Here is a 27,925-nt window from a genome sequence, read left to right on the forward strand (position 1 = left end):
TATATAACTAACTAAACCCTTTTTCTTTCTTTCTTGGCCAGTTAAGAAGACAATACTGTGATTTTCTCTGTTACTTTGAAAAATTAGGCTTTGAATCTGTTGAAAGCTTCACTGGTGACATGCTCTGCTTTGAGCTCGGCTTTTAGGAGTTTGCTTGTGAAGGAAGATAGATCGAACCCTATTTCAAAGAGACTAAAGATAGAGACATGAACAGTGGAGAGAGAGCTACTACTACTATTATTGATTTTAAATTATGCAGAGATTAAACTTCATCTGCTTGCTACCACATTGACTTGGTTTTTTCTATTATTATTGCCTTTCCTTTTGAAATTTTTGCAGCAAAATTGCTAATTTTCCACTTATAGTATAGTTTTCTACACAGCTTTATCAGGAGAATCATGAAATCTCTATTTAGCACATCTAATTTCTTTTGAAATAAACGATGGCTAAAAGAAGTGATATTTTACGAGATGTTGGCCATGCAGTGAAGTGGAAGCTCAAAAGGTTGTCTTTAAGAGTGGCTCTTGGCCTCTAGGGGGGTTTAAATGACTTGTTAATATTTTTATTCAGTGTCAAAAGCATCTCTAAAAGACTCTCTATAACTTCAAATATGAAGTTTTTTGCTCTAAAAAAAAGAACTTCAAAACTTCAAATTTTGAATAGTAAAACTTCAAATATAGAGAGCCACTACTCAAAACTTCAAATTTGAAGTCACATATTTTTCATTGCATTTTGGTCCTTATATTTACATATTACATTTATGATTCTTAAATATTTTGTCGTTTTATCTTTTTAATCCTTAAAAACTTTATAACTAAGAAATATTTCAAATTTGCTTTTGTAGTTTTAATTTTTACAAATAAAATTAAAAAAACTTTAAGATAAGCATTTTTTTCAAAACTAGATTTAGATAACAATAATATTAAAAAAACTTAACAAATGCACTAATTGATCATATCTGAAAATATTACGAACAATAGTTTTATAGATTAATGTGGTATTTTACATGTAGTTTAATATTTAACTAGGTATTTCTATGTAAAATTTTATATTTTACTGAATTATTTTGTTAATTAATATTTCTATAATTTTTTTTTATATATGTGCTATGTATTTTTAAATTTGTATGAATTTAAATTAAGTATCATAAATATAAGGATCATAATATAAAATATAAATACTTTTGAAGTTTAGTTTGAAGTTTTGCTTTTGTAAAAGACTACCTTTAAACTTCAAATATAAAGTTTTAGAAACTCTAAAATAGAGTGTCTTTTTGGAGATGCTCTAAGAGTTTATACACTCATAAAATTGGTTACTGGTATGTTAATACATATAAATGAAAAGTTTCTGAATATAAAGTGCACGCTACAAGGGGGAAGATTAAAGGGCTGCTGGTATTCAATGTCATACTTAAAGACTGTCTTAAACTGTTTATATTAGCTTCCCCACACTGTTCTAAAGGGGAAACTCTAAGGGTTGTTACTATTTTTATTCTTCCTCTTTATTCTTTTAAGTATTTCTTCTCTCTTTTCCATATTCTTACCTCCAAAAGGGCGACAATGGCTGAAAGTTCTGGGGAAGCAAAGGTCTATCTGAGACTTGTCATCGATGAAGAGAAGAACAAGGTTGTTCTGGCTGAGGCCGGTAAAGATTTTGTTGATGTTCTCTTCAGCTTTCTAACTTTGCCAATGGGTACATTAACCAAATTGCTTAAGAAGCATAAAACAGCTGTTGGCTGTTTTAATAACCTCGATACAAGTGCTGTGGATATGGGCATTGATAAAGTTGCAGACTAACGCAGAAGAAGTTGTTTCTCAAGAAATCAGCATCAGCAAGAGGTGAGAGGTATGTAATGCTTTTAGTTTTATCCCGGTTATTTATTCTCTCTACACTTTGTTGGAATGCAACTTTTGATGAAATCTGTGCTGTGTCTATGAAACAGGCTGTGGATTTGTTGAGAGCTTCATTGGTGACTTCATGTGCTTTGAGCACTGCTTTAGGCGATTTGATTGCAAAGACGCCAAAGAAGGAACCAGTTTGTGAAACCCAACTTCGAAGAAGCCAAAGGAAGAAACAGAAAGTCAAATCAATGTCAATCCTCCTAAGCTGATCGATCATCTGCCAAAAAAAATAATCTACATTGTCCACCCATTTCTACCATGTTTCCCCTGTTTCTTTAATCCCATTTTCATGCTTCTGACTTTTTGAAGGTTTTAGTTTATTATTAATGAGATGAATCTTTTATCATTCCGACTTAAATAAACAACCATCACTAGTTAAAAAACAGCAAAGATATAAAACATTTAACAAGCTTACTAATCATTTTTTTTAATACAAAACACAAAAAATAATACATGACTTTTGTGGATCCAAAATCTGATCATAAGCCAAAAGATGGTACTGGGTTTGTGAAGAGAGGGACAAAATTTACGGTGTCAGATTATCTGATCGTTACACCTAAGAAGTCTAGCTCAACATTTAATTTACTGAAGAAGTTGAAGATTCAAGCTGATGATCTTGAGGTGCAAGTCATTAGCATCAGCAATGCAGAGGTATTATATATAACTAAAACCCTTTTTCTTTTCTTTTTTTTTTGACCAGTTAAGAAGACAAAACTGTTGATTCTCTTTTACTTTGAGAATCAGGCTTTGAATCTGTTGAGAGCCTCACTGGTGACATCCTCTGCTTTAAGCTCTGCTTTTAGGAGTTTGCTTGTAAAAGAAGATAGATTGAACCCTATTTCAAAGAGACCAAAGATAGAGACATGAACAGTGGAGAGAGAGCTACTACTACTATTATTGATTTTAAATTATGCAGAGATTCAACTTCAAATCGAGATTTCATGATTCTATTATTATTGCCTTTAAATTTTGCAGCAAAATTGATAATTTTCCAGTTATAGTTTAGTTTTCTACACAGCTTTATCAGGAGAATCATGAAATCTCGATTTAGTACATCTAATATCTTTTGATATAAACGATGGTCAAAAGAAGTGATATTTTACGAGATGTTGGCCATGCAGTGAAGTGGAAGCTCATAGGGTTGTCTTTGAGAGTGGCTCTTGGGGGTTTAAATGACCCATTTAATATTTTATATTCAGTGTTCAGAGTTTATAGTTTCTAAATTCTAAAGTGCAGGCTACAAAAAATATCCTACTCTAGTTAGTGTTGGTTCATATAGATGCTGCCTTCTAGGTTTGAAATCAAATTTTTGGAAAACACGTCAGTGTTTTGGCACAAGAGGTGAGACGGGAGAGAGATATGGGAATTTATGTTATGCTCTCTATATCCTAATCGACATCTTAAGATGTTGAAAGGATAAGCCTTCGATTTACCAATGTTGGGATTGTAACGAACCCCAAGACCGTACTGCGAGCTGTTGCTACTGCTGAAGAAATCACCACTTGCTGGGTACTGGCTGCACAAGGAGAGCCCATGATAGTTCATCTCCTTCTCTTTACGCCTTTTGGCCAATGATCGCTCTTGCTTGTGAGCGTTCTGGTGTCCTCCTAAGGCTTGAGACGTAGAGAACTCTTTCTCGCAGAAGTTGCAACCAAACACCTTCGCTTTACCCTCCTTCTTCGTCCCTTCTGCCTCATCTAAAACTCCGTAACCAGAAGCAAAACTCTAGCCTCGGATTCTCACTTGCTGGCCCAACCGCAATCTTCTCTTCCATTTTCCCTTTGGTATCGGTTGAAAACCCCATCTCATGAGGAGACGATGAGATACTGCTGGAGGAGCATGATGTAGTGAGGTTGAGTTCCATGGTCAAAGGAACAAAATTAGTTTTCTTTTGAGGTTTGTGTTTGTTTGTGAATAATGAGATTGTGAGAGGAACCCGAGTTGGTTCTATTTATTGATCATTAGGGTAATCATTAATGTCTGAAAATCTTCATAGTTATGGTAGAGAATCCCAAGTTTAGCAAGTAACATTCAAGTAAACGGCTTATTTAGAGTATTATTTGCCTTATGCCTTTGATTCTTTCATGGAGATTCATTCAAAATTTATGGCTAATTGCTTTTCTTCTTTCCCATTTTAATTCATACGAATCCTCTATTACCGTTTATCTATAATTTCAAATGATCAATTACTCTCATTATTTGGCAATATTATCTTAACTTCTGTCCGTTTCAGTTTACATTTTTTAAAAATGTTAAAATGATGAATATGTCATCTTGTATTAGGAAACATAATTCCACGGCTTAGGTGTTTGTGAATCTACAAACCAAGATTAAGCAAGTTGCATTTACTGATTTTTTTGTTTTGAATTAAAAATAGAAACTCCAGTTTTATTTTTGTATTTAAAGATCCCTTTCATTTATTTTTCTCTATTTTATATTGAAATGGAAAATATTCACATTTTGTATTTAAACACACAATAAACTATTTAACCTATTTTGTATATTTATTTAATTTTAAAATTTTGAACTTTCTCGATATATGTGAACACCAGTTTTCATTCTCGTTTTAATATGTACGTCTATGTCATTATTTAAAATCACTAAAGACTCTAAAATGTTAAATTTGGTTAAAACTATCAATTATAACGTAATTTTAAATTTTACTAGGATAAACCAGCCCTACGGACGGGACAGTAATTTAAAAATAATATTGAAACATCTTATATTTGAATGGCATTTGTAAATATAAATTTATTTTAATTATAAATGTAATTTTCACTATTTGTTTTGTTATTTTTGGTAGAGATCACAAATGTTTTTTGATTATGATAGTATTTAGAATAAATATCTTTAGAATGGTAGTTGATTATATTCTATAAGATAAATATATATTATTTCTTATTTTTGTATGTGTATTTTTGAATTCATTGGAATTTTGGAAATAAATGTTCTCGAAAAAATAATTGATTCAAAATGATGTTGAAACTCACAAATCATAGATTGAATTAAATGGTTTAGATGTAGACAAATGAACTAACTCTTTAGAAGTAAACACCTTCTATATTTTTTGTTTCACATGATATGATCTATTTTGACTTTTGAGCTTTACATGACATTTGTTCTTAGTAAACTTACATTGGGATACACTAAACAAATGATCTGTGTGTTTTCTCGCTCTTTAGAAAATCTGTTCATAACATAAAGTAATGTTTGCCTTAATAAGTTTCTTGAGGGAAAATCATACATGCTGCAACATCATGCTGCAACATCATGCTGCAACATCTTTGGGTTATGATTGTGAACCGAAAAAATAAGATCACACCAGTTCTCACTATGGTCACTTGGGCAGCAAGATGGAATCGCATTATCTGGCGAAGCTGCTCCCTAAGGTGGTCAACCAAAGCCTGAACCTTTAATATTATAGTTACATATTTTATATGATTATTCTGATTTTCCTTAAAATCTTTGTTTTGTTATTATTTTTATTACAACATTTTCTCTGTGGTAACAATATAAAGCTTTGAGCTAGCAAATTTCAGTTCATCTGAAACTCCTGGATAATATTAGTAAAAATAGTAGAATATATAACAAACCTATGAAGTAAAAAAAGGATAAATTCTGACTACGTGAACATGTTAGGTCTCAAAACTTGTGTTTTCTAGGAATTGATCTTGAAGACATACTTCTTGGGACCAAACCAAGTTGTCATGTTCTTTTTAATCCAATCATCTAACTTTTCCAAACAAATCGATCGAGGCATCTTTTATCTTCTTCATTCCAAGCTTCCATGATAACCAACTTAATGTTTTCCCATCTCTCCAATATTCCATCATTAGTTAATCCCGTTGCAACCCTGCTTCAACAAATGCAATCTTCATCAAACTGTTCATCTATCATACACAAATAAAATATTTAACCAAAAATTAATTTTATTTTATTTTGTAAAATATTTATGGGTTTATTTGTGAATTAACCAAAAAGAGGAAATCAGATTTGGAGAGAAAAGGTAGAGAAATTGATATAAAAAAAAAAAGGAAAAAGGGTGTGATTTTAGTTAGTTAGTGAATTATAGTTTTTCTGTTGGTTATTTCACATAATTTCCCAATTAATATTTGTTTTTATTTTGATAATTTGGATATATGTTATGCATAATTCTTTTTTCTTTAAATGAATCGGTGCTGTTTACTAATTTTTAATAGATTGTTGAGGTTTTTTAGTAGTTAATTAAAAAAAATTATATATTTATTTTATGTTTTTAAATAATTTATGATGTATTTAATTCAGACAGTGAAATTATATTATTTTATTTTCATATCAATATTTGTTTTTGGTATTTTGTATTGTATTTTTTATTTTCAATATATGAATTTTTGTTGTCCTATTTTATCAAAGTTTTACATATTCGTAAAATTCACTTCTAAATTTTTTTGTTGTCTTGAGTTTGGTTAAATCCTAAAAATTGAAATCGTAAATAGGTATTGTCTTGAGTTTGGTTAAATCTGAAAAAACATAAGTCCTTGGATTTAAAAGACAACATTTTTTTCTTGTAGACAAAAAGCGAGAGGATTAGCATGTAGAAACTTATGTGAGAAAGGAATAGGCTTCTTCTTCCTTATGCTTCTCAAGTACCTTCCAGCTTTACTGTTCCTAACATGTCACACTGAGTGCACGCATTTCAGCCAAATAAGTAACAATGCAGCTGTGAAAACTGGAAAGGGACACTGGACCTTTCAATGGCTTCCGCAGATGGAATTCCCAACATATTAGTCATCAAATCCAACTGATGTACATGGACCACCTGTTCACCTAGGTAAAAGAGGTTTCCCTGTAAGAGCTCAGCAAAAATGCACCTTATACTTCATATATTTATTGTCGGTGTGTACTGAACATAAGAAAATAATTTCAAAAAGGAACATTACAAAGACAATTACAATCTACAAAGATAACATGTGTTAAAATAATGTGTGATTATGATAACAATGTTTAGCATCAAAGGAGACAGTGAATTTCCGAAGAACCTATCATAATAACTTCATGGGTCATAGTGAAAGTAAAGCATACATAACAATGGACCATATCACCACGATTCACCATAGTGGAATTGACGCAACACCATTTCACAAACTCAACGGGTATCGTCTGCTGCTCAGGTTCCAACCACTATCATCCTCCTCATCTTCTTCATTCAGCAATGCCTCTGCACCGTAAACATCTTGAAACGTCATCTCTCCTCTTGAAACCATAGCTCTTTTCTGCATAAGAAATTAACAGATACATGAACCCAAAAAAAAAATCGTGGCAGAAAAGTTAATACATAATGAGGAAAATAAATGGTTTTAAGTTATGGATGATGATACCCCAGTGTGTTCATTTCCAAGCTCATCTGGATGAGTTTCTTCACCACCATTGCCATGTTTTCTTTTTGAACCCAAAAAGAACTCTGAAGAGAGTTTCTACACCAATGTTACCTCACCAGTGACCGAAAGTACTAACCATCAATTTTCTCTGGGCCAAAGTAGAAGCAAAAAGGGTAGCTTTTTAAATAATGTGGAGAGACAAACCAAAGCCGAACTTAATGTCAATTATATAGACCCCACATGTGAACACAATATCTGCAGCTTTTGGATCGCCAACCCTAGCCAACAAATTTGATAAGAATATATGTAGAGATGAGAAGATGATATAAACTCTATATAAGAAGAATTTATATTCACATTTGACAGTAGCTGATGTCTATGACAATCACATATTCTTTAGTGAGTAAAAGAACTTACATTAGCTTCCGATGCTGGATTTACTTTGCCGTTTACGGTGAATGTTCCAGAAAGAAGAACAAATATGATGTTCAAAGTATGCAAAGGGAGGCCTAATAAGCCAATATTAGAAAATGGATTCGTTACATGCGAATTAATGTACAACACATCTTGGAAAAATATCAATAATACGTTGATAGATCCATTATTTGTTCCTCCTTTAGCATGCATTTACTTTGGTTGGTGCCTGCCTTCAGATATGGAAATTGTTATTTGCTGCAGAGAAGGAAAGCTGCAACCAAATACCAAATTCTCGATGGTGTTAGGTCACTAAGGGATCAATGTACTGTTAATTTACTTCTAATAGTGTATCTGTGCTTCTTAGTTTCATAGAGGTTATTTCTTAAAGCAGAATCTGTTTGTTCTGTTAGGTATGTATGAAATAATGAGATGTCCAACCCACGGTAACGTTTTCTGTCTCACTCAAAATGTTTGTTATGTTCTCGAATCTGAATGTATCACAATCAAAGACAGTGAATCGTACTTAGCTACATAACAAAGAGACTGAAGAGTACATGAAACGGAACATCAAAGACGCATATAATCATATCGGATCCAAGACTACATTACTTCATCAGTTTGGTAGAAAATCAAGATGGTAATGAGCTAAAGCCAGAAACTTGGGAGCAGAGATATATAGATAGATCGAAGCTAAAGACTTCTAGATGTATTAATGATCTACATATATTTTCTCTGTTTGCTCGTTTGATTCTTCATTTGTAAGTGACAAACTGACAAAAAAAAAAAAACTTGAATCTTTGACATGTATAAGCTTTCTGATAGGTTACACAAACGCACGAATTGTCGAAGAATGCGACACATCAAAATCTAAAAATTACAGCGAGAATCAGAACCAATTGGAAAACGGAAGAATCAGATGATTAATATACTCAAAATCTATGCCTGAAAAACGTTAAACTCAAATGACTAATCATACCTTCACTTGTAAATCTTAAAGGAAAAGGGAATGGTTTGTTTTGGAAATCGCCGGGGCTACATTGGCATCAAGGAGAAGCATACGACGCCCATAAGCTCGCAACCTCTTTTCACTTTCTTGGCCTCCCAGACGGCCTTGGAAGGCTGGAAGCCTGAAATACGAAAAGAATGTTCATGAAATAGTGTGTTAAATAGATTTGTTGACAATGCACTGAGATGCGTATTCACTCTGATAAATTGAAGTTTTAAGGCAGAAGCTTACCCGAATATCATCTGCCACATCATCTTGCATTTGTAGCAAGAGGTCTGCATGCAAGACAGTAAAAGTGTCAGTGTGTAGTTTGAAACTGATTTTGTGTTTCATCATGCAGATGTTCTTCAGTCTAGTGCTTGAATAAAAGTCAAAAAGCAGAGTCGATGGGCTCTTCTATAAGATATCAATACCATGGTTATCTAGTAAGTTTATCTTAGCACATGACTTGTAAAGTAGCTCAAACGAATAAGGGGAGCTACTCTAATTGCTTGAAAGTAGTGTCACTAAGAGAGTTGTCATCAATCATACGTAGCTGCGAATGCTACTCTTTTTTTGTGGCTGCGAAAACTGTTTTTTTTTTTTGTGGCGGTTCTACCAAGCCCAAGAAGGTGGCAGTTGCCCCCTATAGAATTATTAAATTCTTTGTAGCTTGCCCAAAATTTCGTTATTTATGTTTATTGAAAATCATGTTTTAGCTTTATATGTGTATTTACATATGATTTTCCCCCACTAGAATTTTGTTCTACATCCGCCCCTACCTCCAAATAATGCTATATGAGCTAAGCTATAATCATTTTGCCTTTATCTAAACAACTCGTTCATCGTATATAATGCTTTTACATGCGAAAAATATACATATCACATATGTTGAAGATTTGCCCCCCTCTTGTCTTTTCTTCGGTGAGTTGTTCTTGTATGTCTTGGGTTCTTTAATTTGTAGGGTGTGGGGGTTAAAGGAAATATCTTTTTGTTTTCTTCAAAACCATCTGCTTTGCGTCTTCTCTCTTGACTAATGACGAGTACAAGCTTGTTTAAATATAAATCTAGACCTTGTTTTTTCTCGCCTGTTTAACCACTAACTTAAATATTTGGTAACAACGTTGACACCAAAAAAGTATTTGGTAACAACTGAATATGAGTATTTAATCACTATAAAACGTAACTCACAAGAGTGGCACGTTTGATGTTACGATTATGATCTTATAGTTTTTGGATGTTGAAGAAAAGTAAGTAATAATGTAAAAATGTTTTTCCTTTTTCATAGTTTAGGGCCATGGGTATGACACTGAAAGAAATTAATGAAATGAGAATGGACTTACCACGGGGATGAATCAGTGTTAAGGAAAGCAAGGCCCGGTGGTGGTACGTAGAGCACATGTAAGATGCATGTGTCATGGCTCGTTTAGTCATATGAAGCTTCCACGTAGATTCCGATTCCGATTCCGATTTCGAAGCGGGAAGCGGAGTCCGATGAAGCTTCCATGCAACCTAGATCAAAACACAAACAGTCAAACTCGAAAAGGGCTAATTTCTCTAGTGAGCGATTGCTCTCTGGCATTATTAACATGTATCAATCTAACCGTTAACCTCGCATGTAAACTAAACTTATAGTAGCATTTCATTTTCAGCGCTACATTTTGTTTTTCATTCTTCCTTACACACCCAAGTCCAAAAGTAAAAAAAAAAACGTACAGGACACCAGGCACCATATATACTTGATAGCTACCATATGTCTTATATGCATAGATCCCCTCTCTCTTTCTCTAACGCTCTGACTCTCTCAAGACAACAATGCCAACCGGTGGATCTGACCGTCCTGTATCACTGTTGAGAAAGCAAGACACGGCCATCTTCTCCGACAAGATACCGTCGACCAAACAAAGGTTATCTTCTCAGGCACCAGCTTGTCCTTCCTTTAGAATCTACTACTACGACGGAGCCGCCGGTTCCATACCATTCGGATGGGAATCCCATCCCGGCACTCCCAAGCATAAGCACCCCTCCTCCGAGCTACCTCCGCTGCCTCTCACCCCTCCGCCGTGTCATTTGTCCTTCTCCAGTGAACAAATCCGTCGTGGTTCAAGAAAACCCATCAAGAAAATCCTGGCACTAATCCACACCAGACTCTTGTGGTTGTCATCAGGAGGTCACAAGAAGAATAAAAAGGACATGAAACTGTCGGCTCCGTCACCGTCTCTGTCGGAGAGGGTACTGATCGATGAGAATGAGTACCATCTGTTCAAGTGTCAGACTAAAGGGAAGGTCCTTAGAAGATTTTCATCATTTGATTCTTCTATTGCTACGCCATTCGCAGATCACAATTCCCCTCTTGCTTCGGAATTCGCGGATGTTTCATCAGGTATATTAATTTCAGTATAAATCTGGAAATAAAACTTGAAAATTCTTACAAATTGTGTGTTTTCCCTTCCCTAATATACTTGTAATCCCCTCGTCTTGTTATATATTTAATCAATTATGTCAGTTAATAAGATAAAGCTCCAAACAGAATCATGCTTTTTTGTCATTTCATATATTTATTATTATTATTATTATTTTTAGTAAGGGAATGGACAGAAGTAACTGATCAGAAGATTATAAAAGTCGCATTTCACTACGGCCGACCCCGAAATTTCGGGGGCCTTAGGCGATATTCGTAAAGATTTCATTGAAAAAAACATTTAAGAAAATTTGGGGGCTTTTTTAAAAAATTTGGAGGTCTATGTTTATGTAGTTTTTTTCAAAAAATTTGAGGACCCTAGACAAATGTTTCATCCGGCTTTGTCCAGGACCGGCTCTGCTGCGCTTAGTAAATATTTGGGACTTTTATGATATTTTGTTGTCAAGTGTAATCTTGATATGCTTCCATGCAACTGTGAGTTTGAACAACCCTTTTTGTCTTTGTGTTAAATTAAGTCGTCGTCGTCTTTCATTGATTTGTTCTTCTTCCGAAAATCTACATTTGCTTGTCCGTATTATAAAATCTATTAACGAAATTGCTCAAGTCATTCATTCAGTCATTTAAAACGAAAATATATACACATCTTTCTATATTATCTGGTCTTATATGTGTTTGCTTGTGGTAAACATTCCTGTTTAGTATTTAATCGTAGTAATAATTTTGTAAGTTTCATGTTTTTATATCTTAGACTTCGAGGGCCTTTTAATTTTTTTTTTTTGCCCCAAGGTCTACTTTTTGGAGCTTGTTTTTTTTTTTGGTTTAGTCATAAAATGATTAGAGACCATTTTCTTATTTATGTCTTACATGTTTGTACTATATAATAGCAATTATTTCATTATAGGTCTAAAATGGTAACTTAGTTAATCAATTAATCTAAATTAATTATAAAGTTTATTTGGTTTCTTCGAATATAAGTATTAGGTGTTCTACCTAAATATTTGACTTGTGTCAGTGTTCGACTACATGTCTTTTTGTGGAGATTAGAAATATTTGACTTGTATGTTGTATCCACCTGTTGTCAACATTGGTTGCTAGGCCTGGCCACGGATCGGATATCCGGGTTTTTAAAGGTATTTGTGATTTGCTTCGTATGTTACGGATATCTAATTTTCCGATTTGCTTTGCTTCGGGGAAATACGGATATCCGGGAAATACGGATATTCGGAAAAACGGATATCCGGGAAATAAATAGATATTTGCGGATATTTACGAATACTTACGGATATCTCATATTTATTGATTTATACAAAATAATCTTAAAAATTTGATACAAATTTGTTTTGTAAAATATATTTTTTCATAATATATAAGATAAAAATTAAAAGAAGTAGTGAATCTACATATTTTTTAAAAAATTTAAACTTACTTAACAATTATAATAACACAAAACGCAAGAAAAAAATTATAATTGTCATAAATTGTTTCTCTTCTTTTTATGTAATACTTTTATATAAATAATAATATGAATAGAATTTCTCAAATCATATGTTAGAATAATAATTATATAATTTTATACATTTAAAACTTTAAATATAATCAAGATATATATCTATTTATATATTGCCGGATCGGATCGGATATTCGCTTCCCAAAATTTTAATATTTGTGATTTACTTCGATTTTAACGGATATTCATTTTTAGTATTTGCTTTGCTTCGAAAGTTTATGGATATTCGGAATTTTCGGATCGAATCGAAACGAATAACGAATCAAATCGAAACGAATAACGAATCGAATCGAATTTAACGGATAAAATGCCCACCCCTATTGGTTGCAAGTGAGGTTGAGTTCGTATATAACAAATTAAAAAATTCATGCAAACAACTATCAAACTCTTAGTTTACTTTAAAATGAATTGACCCAGCAGGATACGTAGTGACCAAGCCACGAAAACAAAATGTAAAAAAGCAGCAACTAAAATATTTAAGGTAACAATGAAACCCTAAACAATTATTCCAAAGCGGTAAAGAAAATAAAAATCCTATAGACTTGGCCACTCGCTAGCTAGAAAGCTAAGAAGTATGTGGCTTTTCCCTCTATCCCCCTGCAACTTTGCTTCTATTAGAGATTATATATCTCTGGTTTATTCTGGTTTAGATTGGTTATTGTATTTGGTTTAGTAAAGCTTGTATATAAACTTCATCCTCTGTACTTTGTACGTGTGAGAGAGATTAATAACAGAGATGGTTGAACTGAAAAAGCAATTGGAGGAACTATCAGATAAGGGTTTCATCAGACCGAGTACTTCGCCATGGGTAGCATATATGGAAGATGGATTTTCGTACACTTATTGACATTATGAGTTTGTGGTGATGTCATTTGGGTTTTCGAATGCACTGGTAGCATTAAGAAAACCTATTAATGTCTTGTGTGCGCACTTGGGCAAGTGTGCGATTGTCTTCATCGATGACATCATGATTTATTCTCGTAGCAGAGAGGAGCATGCTGAGCATTTATGGATCATGTTAGGTAAGCTTGGAAAGCATCAGTGGTTGCTAGCTGAGTAAGTGTAGCTTTCACGTGGTGTCAGAAGCAAGAATTGCTGTAGATTCAGAAAAAAAAATTACCACACTTTCAAGGTGGTCAACACCTAAGAGGTACAGAGATCTGAAGCAGTATTATCATTTGCCTGGTATGAAGAAGGATGTTACTACATTTCACAATGTCAGATGTATCAGGTGGTTAAGGCTAAGCATCAGGTGCCTAGCAAGTTACTACAAAATCTGCCGTTGCCATAGTGGAATAGAACATGATGACTATAGATTTTGTTATTGGACGACCGACCACCTCAGGTGAGAGGAATGCTATATGGATGATCGTGGATAGACTCACCAAGTTATCTCATTTCTTAGTGATTAAGAAGATGGACTCAGCTGATAGGTTGGCACAGATTTACATCCGTGAGATTGTGAGGCTGCATGGAGTTCCTGTCAGTATTGTATCGGATTGGGATACAAAATTCACATTTGCATTTTGGAGAACCTCTCAGAAGGCACTTGAGACAAAGGGTTACATGAGTACAACCTATCATCCGCAGAAAGATGGAAAATCAGAGATGACCATTCAGACCTTGGAAGATATGTTCAGGGCTTATATTTTGGATTGGGAAGGGAGCTATGGAAAATGTTACCTTTAGCAGAATTTGCTTACAACAACAACTATCATTCAAATATTGAGATGGCAGCATATGAGGCACTTTATGGTAGGCTTTCGTACATCACTTTATTGGACATAAGTGGGGAAGCGAGAATTTATAGAACCATCAATGGTTTAAAAGACAGTAGAGCAAGTGGACATGCTCAAGGTCCGGATTTAAGAAGTTCATGATCGCCAGGGGAGTTATGTGTTCAAGCACCATAAGGATTTGGATTTTCAGGCAGACGGCCTAGTATACCGGAAAAATGAGAATGTTTTAGGGAGGATCTACGACTAAAAAGCTAACAAAAAAAAACAAAAAAAAATCTGGACATACCCTGCCAACTGAGATTATAGATCAGTAAGTGAAAGAGGTGCAAGGGATGATGATCATGTTGGGTAAGAGTTGTTGGAAAAGAGACATGATTCATTAGGAGACCTGGGAGACCGAGTCAAAGGTCATGAATGAATATCAAAATTTTATTTTGGAAAATAAAATTAGCAGACGAGTCTAGACTTGAATTCGAGGACGAATTCTTTGTTAGTGGAGAAGAATTGTAACGACCCAGACCCAAAACCAAGATGTGGTTTATCTATTTATTTCTTGGACCAAATATTTATTTAAACCGGTGGTTTGGTTCAATTATTTAATTGAATGATTACATACCTAATTATATAAGTGTACGCATTCTCTTCTTCATTTGTTGCCGTCAACATCATCGTAGAGAGAGGGAGAGAGCTAAGCCATTCTTCATCGCTATCTTCTTCTCCATATTAGCCACCTCTCGTTGGTCAGCACCAGAATCATCATGTTGACCTGAGGCAGAGTCGGAGATTCCTTACCGTGTCGGAACCACCGTTCTTAACAAACCATCGCTAGTTTGATCCAAGCCTTGCTGGCGATTTGTTGTGTGTGCCATCACCACCGTCCACATGAGTTACCGCCGGAGTCGTCACAGCCTTACCGCCACTGGAGAGCTGAGCCGTGTCACTGGAGATCTGGACTTTCGAGCCGTAGCTATGTCCGAGAAGGTTAAGTGTATTACACAAGAAACATATTTAACATGCACTTTTATCGTGGGCATGTGTAGGAAGCGATCATGGACCTTATGGGTGACTTGTTTGCCAAGTCATTCTCTTTAAGGCCTAGATGTTTGACGAGGCATATCAGATTTCGGGTATGGTATGATCAATCTCCGATTTTGACTAAGGTGACGGTCAATTCCGTAAATCCTCTACCAGTGTAGAATTCTTTCTATCGTAGTTTAGATTTCGAAGCATGAATTAAGTCTATTTGAGTCGTGTTTGGTAGTTAGTTCATTCATTGTAAACCGGTATTAGGGGTCTGGAGGATTCAACTATTGATTGGATTGTGTGATGCTGAGTTATGAGATATATATATACATTATGTACATAGTTATGAGTAGGGACTATGTGCGAGGGCGGGGGTTCAAGGATGCCTGAACTAGCGAGGCAACTATTGAGGGCGGGGGTTCAAAGACGTCTGGGCTAGCGACGCAGCTTTGTGTGGGGCGTGGTGCAGAGACGTTTGCATTGACGCAGCTTTGTTGGGCGGGGGTACAGAGACATACTGTACTAGCGACCCAGCATATGTATATCCGTATGAGGAGGTGCGGGGTGTGTGGTTTAGCTATGCACTATCAGCGCATTGTTTGTTATGTGTGATGCTTTAGGCGTTTTGTTTGTTCATGTTAGAGCTAAACTTCCATAGTGGGAGTTCTATTTACTCAAGTCAGTGATTGTGCGTGGGTAGCATCCCATACCTCGCTGAGTGACTCCCCTGTTGCTCATCTCTCTTTTCTCTCCCCTTTCAGGTGAGACTGACGGACATGAGTGATTGCTATTGGATCAGTGCTTTTGGGTGTATTTCTTTCATTTCTTTTCAGACTTTCGGTTTTATGATTTTATCGCTATTTTCAAAGATTTATTCTATTATTTGGATTTATGACTATTTATTGAATTTATGGTGTTGAGTTGACTTTTGAGAAGTAATAAATGAAGATTTTCAGAAATTATTATTTATTATTTTATTTTGAGAAATGCGGGTGTTACACTTCTTATTCTGGAAACTGGAACTAGGCTTGGAACATATACATGATAACAAGATTGATCACTCAATCTACGCCATATATTCCCTTGAACTTGTTTGTATATCTCACCCTCACCCAATTCGTAAACATATGTGTAAACATATGCCTCCTTGTAATCTACTTCCTCAACCCATAATAACATAGTCTTTTTGGTCTTGTAGATGCGGTATGCCAAAAAAGAGAGGGTAATACTGGGAGATCATCGAGAGTTAAAGTACTTGCTCCACGAGACATCTCCATCGGTCAACTTATTTGTAAGGCTTTACAGAAACTCAAACAAGTCACACTCATTGAAAAAAAGTTTTTTTTTTATTTGAATCCAATTAAACATTCATTGAAAAGAGAGAAATTAAGCAGTTTGGAGTTAAAACAAGACAAAGAACCACACAGAAAATTAGTAATGAGTATCCTCTCTGCTCTTGAGCTTTCCAACTGCTGATAGGTCTTGCCAAGACAATAAATGAACATAATTCACTTTTCGTGGGATTTTTTCAGATGTCAAGAAAACATTGAGACCGTTAGTACTCAAATTATCAAGTTTATGCAGGCAGTTCAATTCGTCGTCTTGCAAGAGTTTCGAGATTAAGAGCAAATTAGGGCCTCGAGTACCGTGAGGATCAGCAGGATTGTCAATTGACCACAAAAGAAAGTCCATTGTCATCTTAGCCAATCTTGAAAATTTGTCGGCTGGAGAATTGCGTACCACGGTGATTAAGACTCGGGCATCTTCATAGTCAAACTCGTCATTGTCAACATAGGCATAGATTGAGATGCCACCACAAGGACAAGGAACAAGAGCACGAACAGCTGATAAGATATTCTCATAAAACACAGGGAGTTGTAGACCGAGAGGGAGAGGGTAATCAGAGACATCCCAGAAGACGCATGTTTCAACACCCTGAGGCATGGAGAAACTTTTGGTATGGGCATCGGGAGGTGGGAGCTCAATAAAATATCTCTGGCTATGCTTTACATCTTCATCTTCTTCCTCATGCTCAAGGTGGTCAAGTAGGTCAAATAGGTGTGGACAAAGCAACACTGGGATTCTCTCAGGCCCAAGAACCACATTGGAGGATACAGTGATTCCAAAATTACTTTGTGGTGCTTCAGGCAGTGCAAATAAAACAGGGAAGCCTCTGCTTGTCAAAGAAGCAAGCACCCTACAGATCATCTCTGTGTCTTGTGCCAATTTTGTGATGATCACCAACGGGGATACGTGATCGTCATCGTGTGAAGCCATTAAAACAGCATCCACTAACATCATATAGTTTATTTGATGTGCCTCTTCTTTCGAAAATCTTAAAATATTGTCGCATTCAGGACTCAAGAAATACTCATGTTCCAAGTCTTCCGAGAATATGTCCGAGTTACCGTAAACTCTAATATGTTCATTAGAAAAACCCCTTCTTGAAACAGATAAACCGAGAGACAGACAAATAAAACCAGGTTCCTCATACTTGTCGGGGAGCCATCTGTCGGCTTTCCACAATAAGTGTGTCCTCTTCCCTGCACGCAAAATAAACAAACAAACATTATGGACGATTAGATATCACCTGAAAGAAAGAGACAAGAGAGCTAGAGACAAAATATCTTACCCCAGACACTTGGCATGGTTCAGATATGAAGAACTCGAGAGAATCAAAAAGAAAAAAAAAATTAGGGCTGGCGATGAGATCGTTTGAAGCAAGAGAGAGAATATAAAGCAGTTTGTTAGGGTTAGGCATGAGAGTATTATATATATTACTTGACATATACCTTTTTTCTCGAAAATATAATAGTATATGACAAACAAAGAAATAAAAAAAAGATAAAAGCACAGAAAATATATTAAAAATGGAAATTTTATAATTTACTGTGCATTATTAATGGAATTAATCTGATATTTTTCTTTTTTTTATTTATAGAAATTTGATAATTTTTTGTGTTTTTAATGAAGATGTGATAATTTCTCATGATTTTTTTATTTATAGAGATCTGATAATTTCTTGTGCTTTTTTACGAGTTGTGCTTTTTTATTTGACACTTAAGATTTCCATTTTTAATATATTTCCTTAACTTATTTCTTTCAAGTGTCAAATAAGTTATCATATTTTCTTTCTTTTTTCGTTTATTATATATATAATGAATCATATAAAGTTATTAATTTATAGAGTTATTAATATATATATCGAATCATATAATTTATCATATTTTCTTTCTTTTTTCTTTTTTTATTGAAATGTTTAATTTATATATCAACAAAAGAAAAAATATTTACAATACGAAAATTCTGAAGTTTTAAATGCAATACGTTAACTTAGTTTCTTCCAAAGCCATCTCTGCATCAGAGAGCTAGTAAAATCAGTATTCCTTGGTCGAATGGAGGAGATCCTGTTTCGTATGGTCCTATCCAGCGACTTCACAAACTGAGCCGGCGAGCTCCACGAATTGTTATGCTTCGTCCATTGCGTTCTCTCCAAAGTAAGTAGACTGATCCTTGAAAGGCCAGCCGAAGCAGGCAGGAGTCAACCTTGTTACGTTGGGAAGATAGCAGTGTGTTCATGGTGATGTTCCAGTCCAGGCTAGGCCGAGGAAGGAGATATCCAGTGAGGTCGGTCCAGACAGTATAAGAGTACAGGCAGGTGAAGAAGAGGTGGTCGCGGGTTTCATCAGGCTCGCCACACAGCCTACCATGGATTTCCCCCCATGCTCGAGTTCGATCACCTGTTGAAAGCATGTTCCGCACAGTCGGCCACGCTATGAACGAGAACCAAGGGATTGATTCCGAGAACCATATAACTTTGCTCCAATCAACTGCAGTTCCGTGCACTCGAAGTTGATCCCATGTTCTAGATGATGAGAACCAAGATTTGTAGTTATCCTTGATATCTTGCATATTTACATTGTTTTAATTATCTTTTCTTGTGCATATTGGTCTTTCGGAATAGCATTGACGCATGTTTAGGTTGCATTTCCATGCATTAGTCCTTATCAGGTGCTGGAGTGAGTTTCATGATGAACTATGTGTTCCAAGGAGTGTTTTGATGCCAAAAGAATGAAAATGAGTCGTTGAAGGCTCCTAGCGGCCAGGCGTAGCGGCAAAAGCTGGTCGCTACATAAGATAGAGCTGAGGCGCCTAAGTACCGTAGCGGGAGTGTGTAGCGGGTTATAGAGACCGCTAGAGTTGAGGCGCCTTCTACAGCGGCCAGCCGTAGCGACCTCACGAGGTCGCTATGCGTTCAAGACTTCGAAAAATCTCTTATGTATCCTAGCGGCCACACGTAGCGGGCATGGCAAGTCGCTACAGCGCAAGCGCCTTCTGTAGCGGCCAGCCGTAGCGACCTCACGAGGTCGCTATGCGTTCAAGACTTCGAAAAATCTCTTAAGTATCCTAGCGGCCACACGTAGCGGGCACGACAAGTCGCTATAGGCGTAGTGACCTCTGGTAGCGACCTTTTCTGGTCATTACGGAGAAAAACATTTGTTTTTCGGGTCAAACCCAGGCTTGTCGGGTTGACCCGGTTCGAGTTTTAGACATCTATAAACACCTTTAAGACCTAATCTGAGGGGAGAATCTCATTTTTCTCTCAAGAACATTGCCTCCTTTGTAAAAAGCTTGAATCTTTATATCATAATCTAAGGAAGTTCTTCATATTATATCTTGTTTCTCCTTCTCATAAACATGATGAGCCTTGAATCCATCATGGGTTTGAGGTTTCTCATGGAGATTAGAGAGTAGACACTCCTTGGATTCATGGGTTAAGGTAGATTAGGGTGATTAAGTGTAGATTTAGGGTGTTTTATTGTAGATCCTTCTTATTTCTTGCTTGTTGAGTGATCTTAATGCTATTTTAGAATTGGCCTCTCTAAAATTGAGCTCTAGACATTTCATACCCGAAAGGTGTTTGATGAAATGTCTGAACCAACTCTCCTAAGCTTTTAACACTCTTTACCAAAGAGATTTGTTGTTAAAGGTGTTAAAATGGCTAATAGACTTGATTTTAATGATTGCTTAGATAATATTCAACCAAAGAGATTTGATGCTTGAGTTATCTTAGTGAATGAACATCCATCTAGAGATAGAGTTTGTTTAGGATTGTGTCTAAGCCTAAGGTTGATAGATTGATTGAATGTTGCCACCTTTAGATTGAACCTTGATCACTTTATATCAATTATCCTTACCATGGATCCATCCTTAGTATTTGATTGAATTCTTGCACTTATTTCTTGAATGGATTTGAGATCACCTTGTTTATATTTCTAGGATATTAGTTTGTTACAAATCATCTATCTTCTTGTTTGCTTAGATTATGAAGGTTTGTGTATTCTTGGTGTTATAAGTCTCTAGTTCTCTGTGGATGCGATCCTAAAATGCTACAATGACATACCATTCGATTGTGGTATTGTTGGCACATTAGGTTAATTGGTGTGTGCTTAAACGCGTAATCAATTTGGCGCCGTTGCCGGGGAACTAGTAGATTTATCATTAGGATTTTAATCTTTCTTGAGACTAAGCTTTATTTGCTTGGTTTGTTTTGCTTTTGTAAAGTTACTAACCTTTTATTCTAGATTTTCTCTTTTGTAGTGATGGCTTCAAGCTACTTTGAGAAGCCACAAGAAGAGGAATACACATTTGAAGATCACATTGAAGATGAGCCCTATGTGTTTGTGGAGCCACCACCCCTTTGATATACGCATACTCACACCAGACCAAAGGGATGAGTTGCATCGGTTTCAGAGAATGAAAGAGAATCGGGACAAGACAAAGAGAAACCTAGCACAACTTATCCGGATACACCTCATTAGGGATCGAGCAGAGTTTGAAGAAAGGGAGGTTACCCAGTATGAGTTAGATGCTGCTTGTGTCCTTAATGAGGTAATGTATTGGGCTCCACCACTCCAGCTGGAAGGTATAGAAATTTCCACTTTAAAACTTCAACTTGAGGAAATATGCTTGCCTTGTGGTGAGAATAATGTCTCTGATCTTAATTATCTTGTGCTCATCAATCAATGTCTTGATCTGATATGTGAAACTAAGAAACTAGATGAGTTGAGAATAGAAAAGCTTGTTAGAGATCATATTAAAGTTTGTTTTGACAAGAGCTATCTATGTGCTTCATTTGATCTTGAATCTGAGTTTTTCATTCTTAATGAACCTAGACCTCTTCTTGAACTTGTTGATTTAGGGGATGAACATGATGTGGATAAGCTCTTGCTTGAGATAGAAAACCCCCATGCTGAAAACTATCATGAGAATGTGAACATTGTGTATTATTTGATTGATGGAGATAGAGTTGACTACTTTGTTAAAACCTCGTTTGAACCTGTAGTTGATTTTGCGTTTCCACCTAATGCTTTTTATTCTCATGATCATCTGAACCTCAAGGAGCATTTTATAACTCATGCCATATCTTTTGTGAAGCTCTTTGAGGAAAAATCTGTCTATTTTCTATGGACAGTAGTGTGCTCCTTTGCATACTTGGTTCCTTGTTCTTGTAGGAGAAGGACCAAAGGTGCATTGGCTCAACCTTTTGATACCTATGATTAACAAGCACACAAAGTCAAGCTAGAGACTTAAAACAAGCTCGCTTGGGAGGAAATCTCATGTTATCCATTGTATATATATTTCTTTACCTTTCTTTCTTTTCAAGTTATTTAATAAGTATGGTTGAGGTCTTCTTCAGGGTAAGTCTAGATACCAACCTTCACTTCTCCGCTTCAGCCCATGTTTATTGGTGAAACAAATCTGAGGCCAAGGGTCATCTACCACCCAATTCAGCCAAATACTCCAAGTAAGTGTCACTTCAGCCTTGTAAATATTTAGTTATCATGTTTATCTCTTTCCCTTAGATCTCTTCTTTGAGCTTACTCCCACACAAGAGACTCTGTGAAGTAAGTTTGGGGGAGAGTCTACTATATCACATTGTGTTTTGTTTTGTCTTATTGTCATTGGTCTCATGCATTGCATTGTGAATATTTATTTGCATAAAAAAAAAATTCGAAAAAACACCAAAACAAGCATTTAGATTCATATTTTGATCCATTTGCATCTTTAGGATTGAGTCTAAAAGCTTTTAGATTGCATTTGTGCATTGGGAGAAACCTTGTAAAGAGCACATGTCTAGAACTCAATTTGGCATCCTAGCTAAACATATCAAGTAGCTTAAGCATCTCTTGGAAAAGCTTGTAAGCTTCGAGCCTTGAAAACTATTCTTGAAACATGTTGCTTGCTTGATGATTGACATTGTTTTTGAAACCAACTCCAAATGAACTAAGGTTTAATGAACTTAATCTCTCTTGCATATGGGCATTTGCATACTTGATCATGGATATTATACACATTTGGGTTATCTTTCTCTCACTGTACCAATCTTTGTTAACCCAAATGGCACTCCATACCCATTAACCCTCACCATTCTTTGAAGCCAACATTAATTTGCTTGAGTGAGGCCTTTTATTGATAGCATGTCATGTGCAAAATCTTGAGAGTATTAGGAGCGACAATGGGTTGTTATAATCTTTGGCTAGCATTATGACCTCATGTGAGCTAGCCTGTAGGATGGTTTTTGGGTTTGTAAGCTTAAATTCTTTTGATCTTGGGAATGAGAGAGATTGAGCGAAAGAGATGAACCAAAAAGAATGTTTAAGGTAAGAAACCCCTAGGGACAAAGAAAGTTAGAAAGGAAAAGCTCTAAGGTATCAATAGAACCCACTCCCAAAAAAAAAAAAAAAAAAAAAAAAAAAGAATCAAAGAAACAATAGTTGAGTGGGGGAAAAGAAAAAAAAAAGCAAAGTCTAAAAGTTTAAATTCAAAAAGAAAAAACAAGTCCCTAGTTAGTTAAATCAAAGGAAAGAAAGAAAAGAAAAGTAGAACTTAAAGCTACTTAAGAAAAGGAAAGAATGATGAGAACAAGCATTGTATGCATGAATTGCTCCTTTTCTTAGATAAATTTTGCATAATGATCTTGCTCATATTCTTGAGTGTGAGCCACTATAAATGATGTCAATTGAAACCCATTTTTCTTCACACTAGACCACTCTTTCTCACCAAACCAAATGACTGAGATCAAATATCCATTTGCAAGAATTCACCTTGTGTGTGTGTGAATGAATGTGAGAGTTGGCTAAGGAACTTGTTGGTTGGATGACAATGAGCCTTGTGTAGAGATAAAAGAGTCTTAATAGGCCTTGAGAAACTAGAGCGCACTAAAGAGTTGCTCATGCTATTTGCTATGTTTCTTTTAGGATGTTAGGTTGAAGGCTAGAAAGTGTCTCTTTCGGTTATGTGTTTCCATTTTCAATTCCCACCTCTTTAATTAATCTTGAATGTTTACTTGAGGACAAGTAAGAACAAGTTTGGGGGAGTTGATATCTTGCATATTTACATTGTTTTAATTATCTTTTCTTGTGCATATTGGTCTTTCGGAATAGCATTGACGCATGTTTAGGTTGCATTTTCATGCATTAGTCCTTATCAGGTGCTGGAGTGAGTTTCATGATGAACTATGTGTTCCAAGGAGTGTTTTGATGCCAAAAGAATGAAAATGAGTCGTTGAAGGCTCCTAGCGGCCAGGCGTAGCGGCAAAATCTGGTCGCTACATAAGATAGAGCTGAGGCGCCTAAGTACCGTAGCGGGAGTGTGTAGCGGGATATTGAGACCGTTAGAGTTGAGGCGCCTTCTACAGCGGCCAGCCGTAGCGACCTCACGAGGTCGCTATGCGTTCAAGACTTCGAAAAATCTCTTATGTATCCTAGCGGCCACACGTAGCGGGCATGGTAAGTCGCTACAGCGCAAGCGCCTTCTGTAGCGGCCAGCCGTAGCGACCTCATGAGGTCGCTATGCGTTCAAGACTTCGAAAAATCTCTTAAGTATCCTAGCGGCCACACGTAGCGGGCACGACAAGTCGCTATAGGCGTAGTGACCTCTGGTAGCGACCTTTTCTGGTCACTATGGAGAAAAACATTTGTTTTTCGGGTCAAACCCAGGCTTGTCGGGTTGACCCGGTTCGAGTTTTAGACATCTATAAACACCTTTAAGACCTAATCTGAGGGGAGAATCTCATTTTTCTCTCAAGAACATTGCCTCCTTTGTAAAAAGCTTGAATCTTTATATCATAATCTAAGGAAGTTCTTCATATTATATCTTGTTTCTCCTTCTCATAAACATGATGAGCCTTGAATCCATCATGGGTTTGAGGTTTCTCATGGAGATTAGAGAGTAGACACTCCTTGGATTCATGGGTTAAGGTAGATTAGGGTGATTAAGTGTAGATTTAGGGTGTTTTATTGTAGATCCTTCTTATTTCTTGCTTGTTGAGTGATCTTAATGCTATTTTAGAGTTGGCCTCTCTAAAATTGAGCTCTAGACATTTCATACCCGAAAGGTGTTTGATGAAATGTCTGAACCAACTTTCCTAAGCTTTTAACACTCTTTACCAAAGAGATTTGTTGTTAAAGGTGTTAAAATGGCTAATAGACTTGATTTTAATGATTGCTTAGATAATATTCAACCAAAGAGATTTGATGCTTGAGTTATCTTAGTGAATGAACATCCATCTAAAGATAGAGTTTGTTTAGGATTGTGTCTAAGCCTAAGGTTGATAGATTGATTGAATGTTGCCACCTTTAGATTGAACCTTGATCATTTTATATCAATTATCCTTACCATGGATCCATCCTTAGTATTTGATTGAATTCTTGCACTTATTTCTTGATTGGATTTGAGATCACCTTGTTTATATTTCTAGGATATTAGTTTGTTACAAATCATCTATCTTCTTGTTTGCTTAGATTATGAAGGTTTGTGTATTCTTGGTGTTATAAGTCTCTAGTTCTCTGTGGATTCGATCCTAAAATGCTACAATGACATACCATTCGATTGTGGTATTGTTGGCACATTAGGTTAATTGGTGTGTGCTTAAACGCGTAATCAATCCTCTCCATGTTTCCAAAGCACACGATCACCGCCTGCGCCCCCTACCTGGGGTGGGACAGAGTTGATGGCAGCTATCATCGCCCGTAGGTGATAGCTGCGACATCTTCTGATGTTCCATTGCCCAGACGAGGCCACGTCGGCGACTGTGGCATATCTGTTTATACCCAGCAACATGGTACCCGAGTCACCTTCAGTGTCATAGTTTCCCCATATTCAGCCAATTATCAAACCAAAACAGAGTATCCTTTCCGTTACCAATTTCAAACTTGAGGAACATAGCTGCTTGATGGCGGAGTTTAAAAAGTTTACGCCATATCCAACAGCCTGCTTGAGTGTCCTTTACATCCCAGAAACATTGATTATGTAATAGGTTTGTTCGAGTCCAAGCTACCCAAAGGGATCCTGAATTTGTGATAAGGCTCCAAATCAGACTCAGGGCAAATACTTTAGATGAATCAACCAGCCGTCGAATTCCCAAACCCGGCTCTTCCTTAGGCATACAGACTTCGTCCCATGCCACTTTGGCTTCCCCGCTAGAGTTTGGCGTGCCAGACCAGAGAAAAGCACTACACATGCTCTCGATCGTTTCAAGACAACGCTTCGGTAACCTAAAAACAGAGCTCCAAAAGTTCGTAATACTTACAATCACCGAATTTATGAGCTGCAGTCGCGCAGCATAGGAGAGGGCTCGGCTCATCCAGGAAATAAATTTAGATCGGATACGATCTATAAGAGGTTCATAGTCATCCCGTGTCATGTACTTGGTCGTGAGGGGAGACCCAGATACCGTATCGGAAGAGTATCAATTGGGAGGTTTAGTCGGCTCACCTCATCAAGGAAGCATTGGTGAACTGTTCCTCCCATGTAAATGGCCGACTTGGCTGGGCTTATAGCAAGACCTGACCAGCTCTCAAACTCGTTTAGGACAGAGAATATGCCTTGTAAGGAGCTAGGCTCACCATCAGTGAATACCATGATATTGTCTGCGAAGCTCAACTGAATAAGATTGATTTGAGCGCAAGTTGGGTGGTAACCGATATTACCTGCTGCAGAAGATTTGTTTAGCGCCAGAGAGAGTACATTAATGGCGATAACAAATAGATACGGAGATAGGGTGCAGCCTTGTCTCAGACCCCTCGCACTAGGGAAGAATCCCTCTAGTTCACCATTGAGTACTGATATGGAAAAAGCAGCAGTGGACATGCAGACATGTATCTAGTGAATAAATTGCTCTAGTATATGCATCACTCGAAGCGTGTCCTCAATAAAAGACTATTGGACCGTGTCAAAGGCTTTTGATATGTCCAGTTTCAGTACACTACGAGCTCCAATCGAGTGTAATTCTTGACCAGTTCAGTGGCCAGAAGTACATTCTCCAACAAGACTCGCCCTTTCACAAAAGCACACTGGTTCGGTTCTATTAGCTTCGGAAGTAAGACCTTCAGACGATTGGAATCATCTCCTCTCATACCCCTTTATCTCATATGACAATCTCCACAGGACCTCGTCTAAAATCATTATTGTTTTGAATTATTTTTAATGCGAAAATTAAGTTAATTACCTTTTTACCCTCTAAAACTATCCCTAAATATTTGTGATTCATTTTCTGTTTACTTATTCTTTTTTTTCTTTCTTTCTCTTCCTCTCTACGATGGCTGACTTCTTTTTTTCTCTCTTCCTCTGTGATTTTTTCTTCTTCTCATCCTCTCTGTAATTTCTTTTCTTCTCTACTTCTTTGCGGTTTTTCTTTTTCTTCGTTCTTCTTGTTTATTCTTCTATCTTCTTCTCTATTAAATCAAATGATTAATTTCTTTTTTTAACCCTAAAACTATATCTGGAAACCAAAAAAAGAAAACATATCTACGGTAGCTCGCAGTGATGTGATAACAAACAAGGTGGCAAAAACGGAAAAGAGAAGGTGGCACTACAAGAAAACAGCGATATTCTGACGGACATTCCGACGGAAAATGAAATCCTCGGAATATCCCGAGGAAATTCCGAGGAAACAAAAAATTTGGTTTCCTTGGAATTTTCTCGGAATATACCGACGGAATTCCGAGGAAATATCAATCCGTCGGAATATTCCGAGGAAATTCCGAGGAAATATATTTTCCTCGGAAAAAACCGATGAATTCCGAGGAAATATTATAGCCGTTGGAGAGCCGTTTGAGGATTTTACATAATTCCGAGGAAATTCCGACGGACTAGCCGTTGGGGTCGGAAATCCGTCGGAATTTCCTCGGTTTGTCGGCAGGATTTAGCCTATAAATACAAGCACTCCTCTTCCTCTTCATTCACTCCATATCTTCATCCTCCCTCTTACTCTATTTACACACGAATTTGATTCATAAAAAATATGTCTTCTTCAAATTATTTTCGTTCTTGGATCGATCGACCTCATTTGGATCCGAACACGAGATTGCTTACGGAAGAATACCAACGAGGTATAACCGAATTCATGGGGTTAGTTCACCGACAACCGGAAGCAAAAACAGGTAAGTTAAGATGTCCTTGCTCTAATTGTAAAAATAGAAAGGTTATTAAAGAGTGAGATGTTTGGACTCATCTATATTTGAGTGGGTTTACACGAAGTTACAAAATTTGGTATCATCATGGGGAAACT

The 27,925-nt window shown here is 36.4% G+C and overlaps 3 protein-coding genes, 2 long non-coding RNA genes and 1 pseudogene across 6 annotated transcripts; 3 read left to right on the forward strand and 3 right to left on the reverse strand.

Moving 5' to 3' along the window:
• Positions 1-1,530: 1,530 nt before the first annotated feature.
• On the forward strand, positions 1,531-2,768 carry LOC106426904. The gene is made up of 4 exons (XM_022712623.2): positions 1,531-1,784; positions 1,943-2,035; positions 2,361-2,552; positions 2,646-2,768. The coding sequence occupies exons 1-4, from the start codon at positions 1,560-1,562 to the stop codon at positions 2,766-2,768; spliced, it is 633 nt and encodes a 210-aa protein (XP_022568344.1). The 5' UTR covers positions 1,531-1,559.
• On the reverse strand, positions 2,344-6,098 carry LOC125584088 (annotated as a pseudogene).
• A 631-nt stretch (positions 6,099-6,729) lies between these two features.
• On the reverse strand, positions 6,730-8,268 carry LOC125584089. Its single transcript, XR_007321095.1, has 2 exons — positions 7,676-8,268; positions 6,730-7,536 (listed from the first exon to the last, which is right to left on the reverse strand). It is a non-coding gene; the product is annotated as an uncharacterized LOC125584089 (long non-coding RNA).
• Positions 8,269-10,439: 2,171 nt separating this feature from the next.
• Positions 10,440-11,153, forward strand: LOC106441473. Its single transcript, XM_022698109.2, has one exon. The coding sequence runs from the start codon at positions 10,476-10,478 to the stop codon at positions 11,061-11,063; it is 588 nt and encodes a 195-aa protein (XP_022553830.1). The 5' UTR covers positions 10,440-10,475; the 3' UTR covers positions 11,064-11,153.
• Positions 11,154-13,398: 2,245 nt separating this feature from the next.
• Positions 13,399-17,736, forward strand: LOC111204303. Of its 2 annotated transcripts, none has more exons than XR_002656672.2 (2): positions 13,399-16,642; positions 16,884-17,736. It is a non-coding gene; the product is annotated as an uncharacterized LOC111204303 (long non-coding RNA). The 2 variants fall into 2 exon arrangements; XR_002656671.2 differs by having other exon boundaries at positions 16,936-17,736.
• Positions 17,737-25,296: 7,560 nt separating this feature from the next.
• On the reverse strand, positions 25,297-26,505 carry LOC111203537. Its single transcript, XM_048752919.1, has 4 exons — positions 26,090-26,505; positions 25,748-25,910; positions 25,539-25,639; positions 25,297-25,456 (listed from the first exon to the last, which is right to left on the reverse strand). Exons 1-4 carry the CDS (start codon positions 26,503-26,505, stop codon positions 25,297-25,299), a joined length of 840 nt encoding a protein of 279 aa, XP_048608876.1.
• Between the last annotated feature and the right edge of the window lie 1,420 nt (positions 26,506-27,925).

The sequence above is a fragment of the Brassica napus genome, chromosome C3 (assembly GCF_020379485.1).
Source record: "Brassica napus cultivar Da-Ae chromosome C3, Da-Ae, whole genome shotgun sequence".
In the NCBI taxonomy this organism is placed as follows: domain Eukaryota; kingdom Viridiplantae; phylum Streptophyta; class Magnoliopsida; order Brassicales; family Brassicaceae; genus Brassica; species Brassica napus.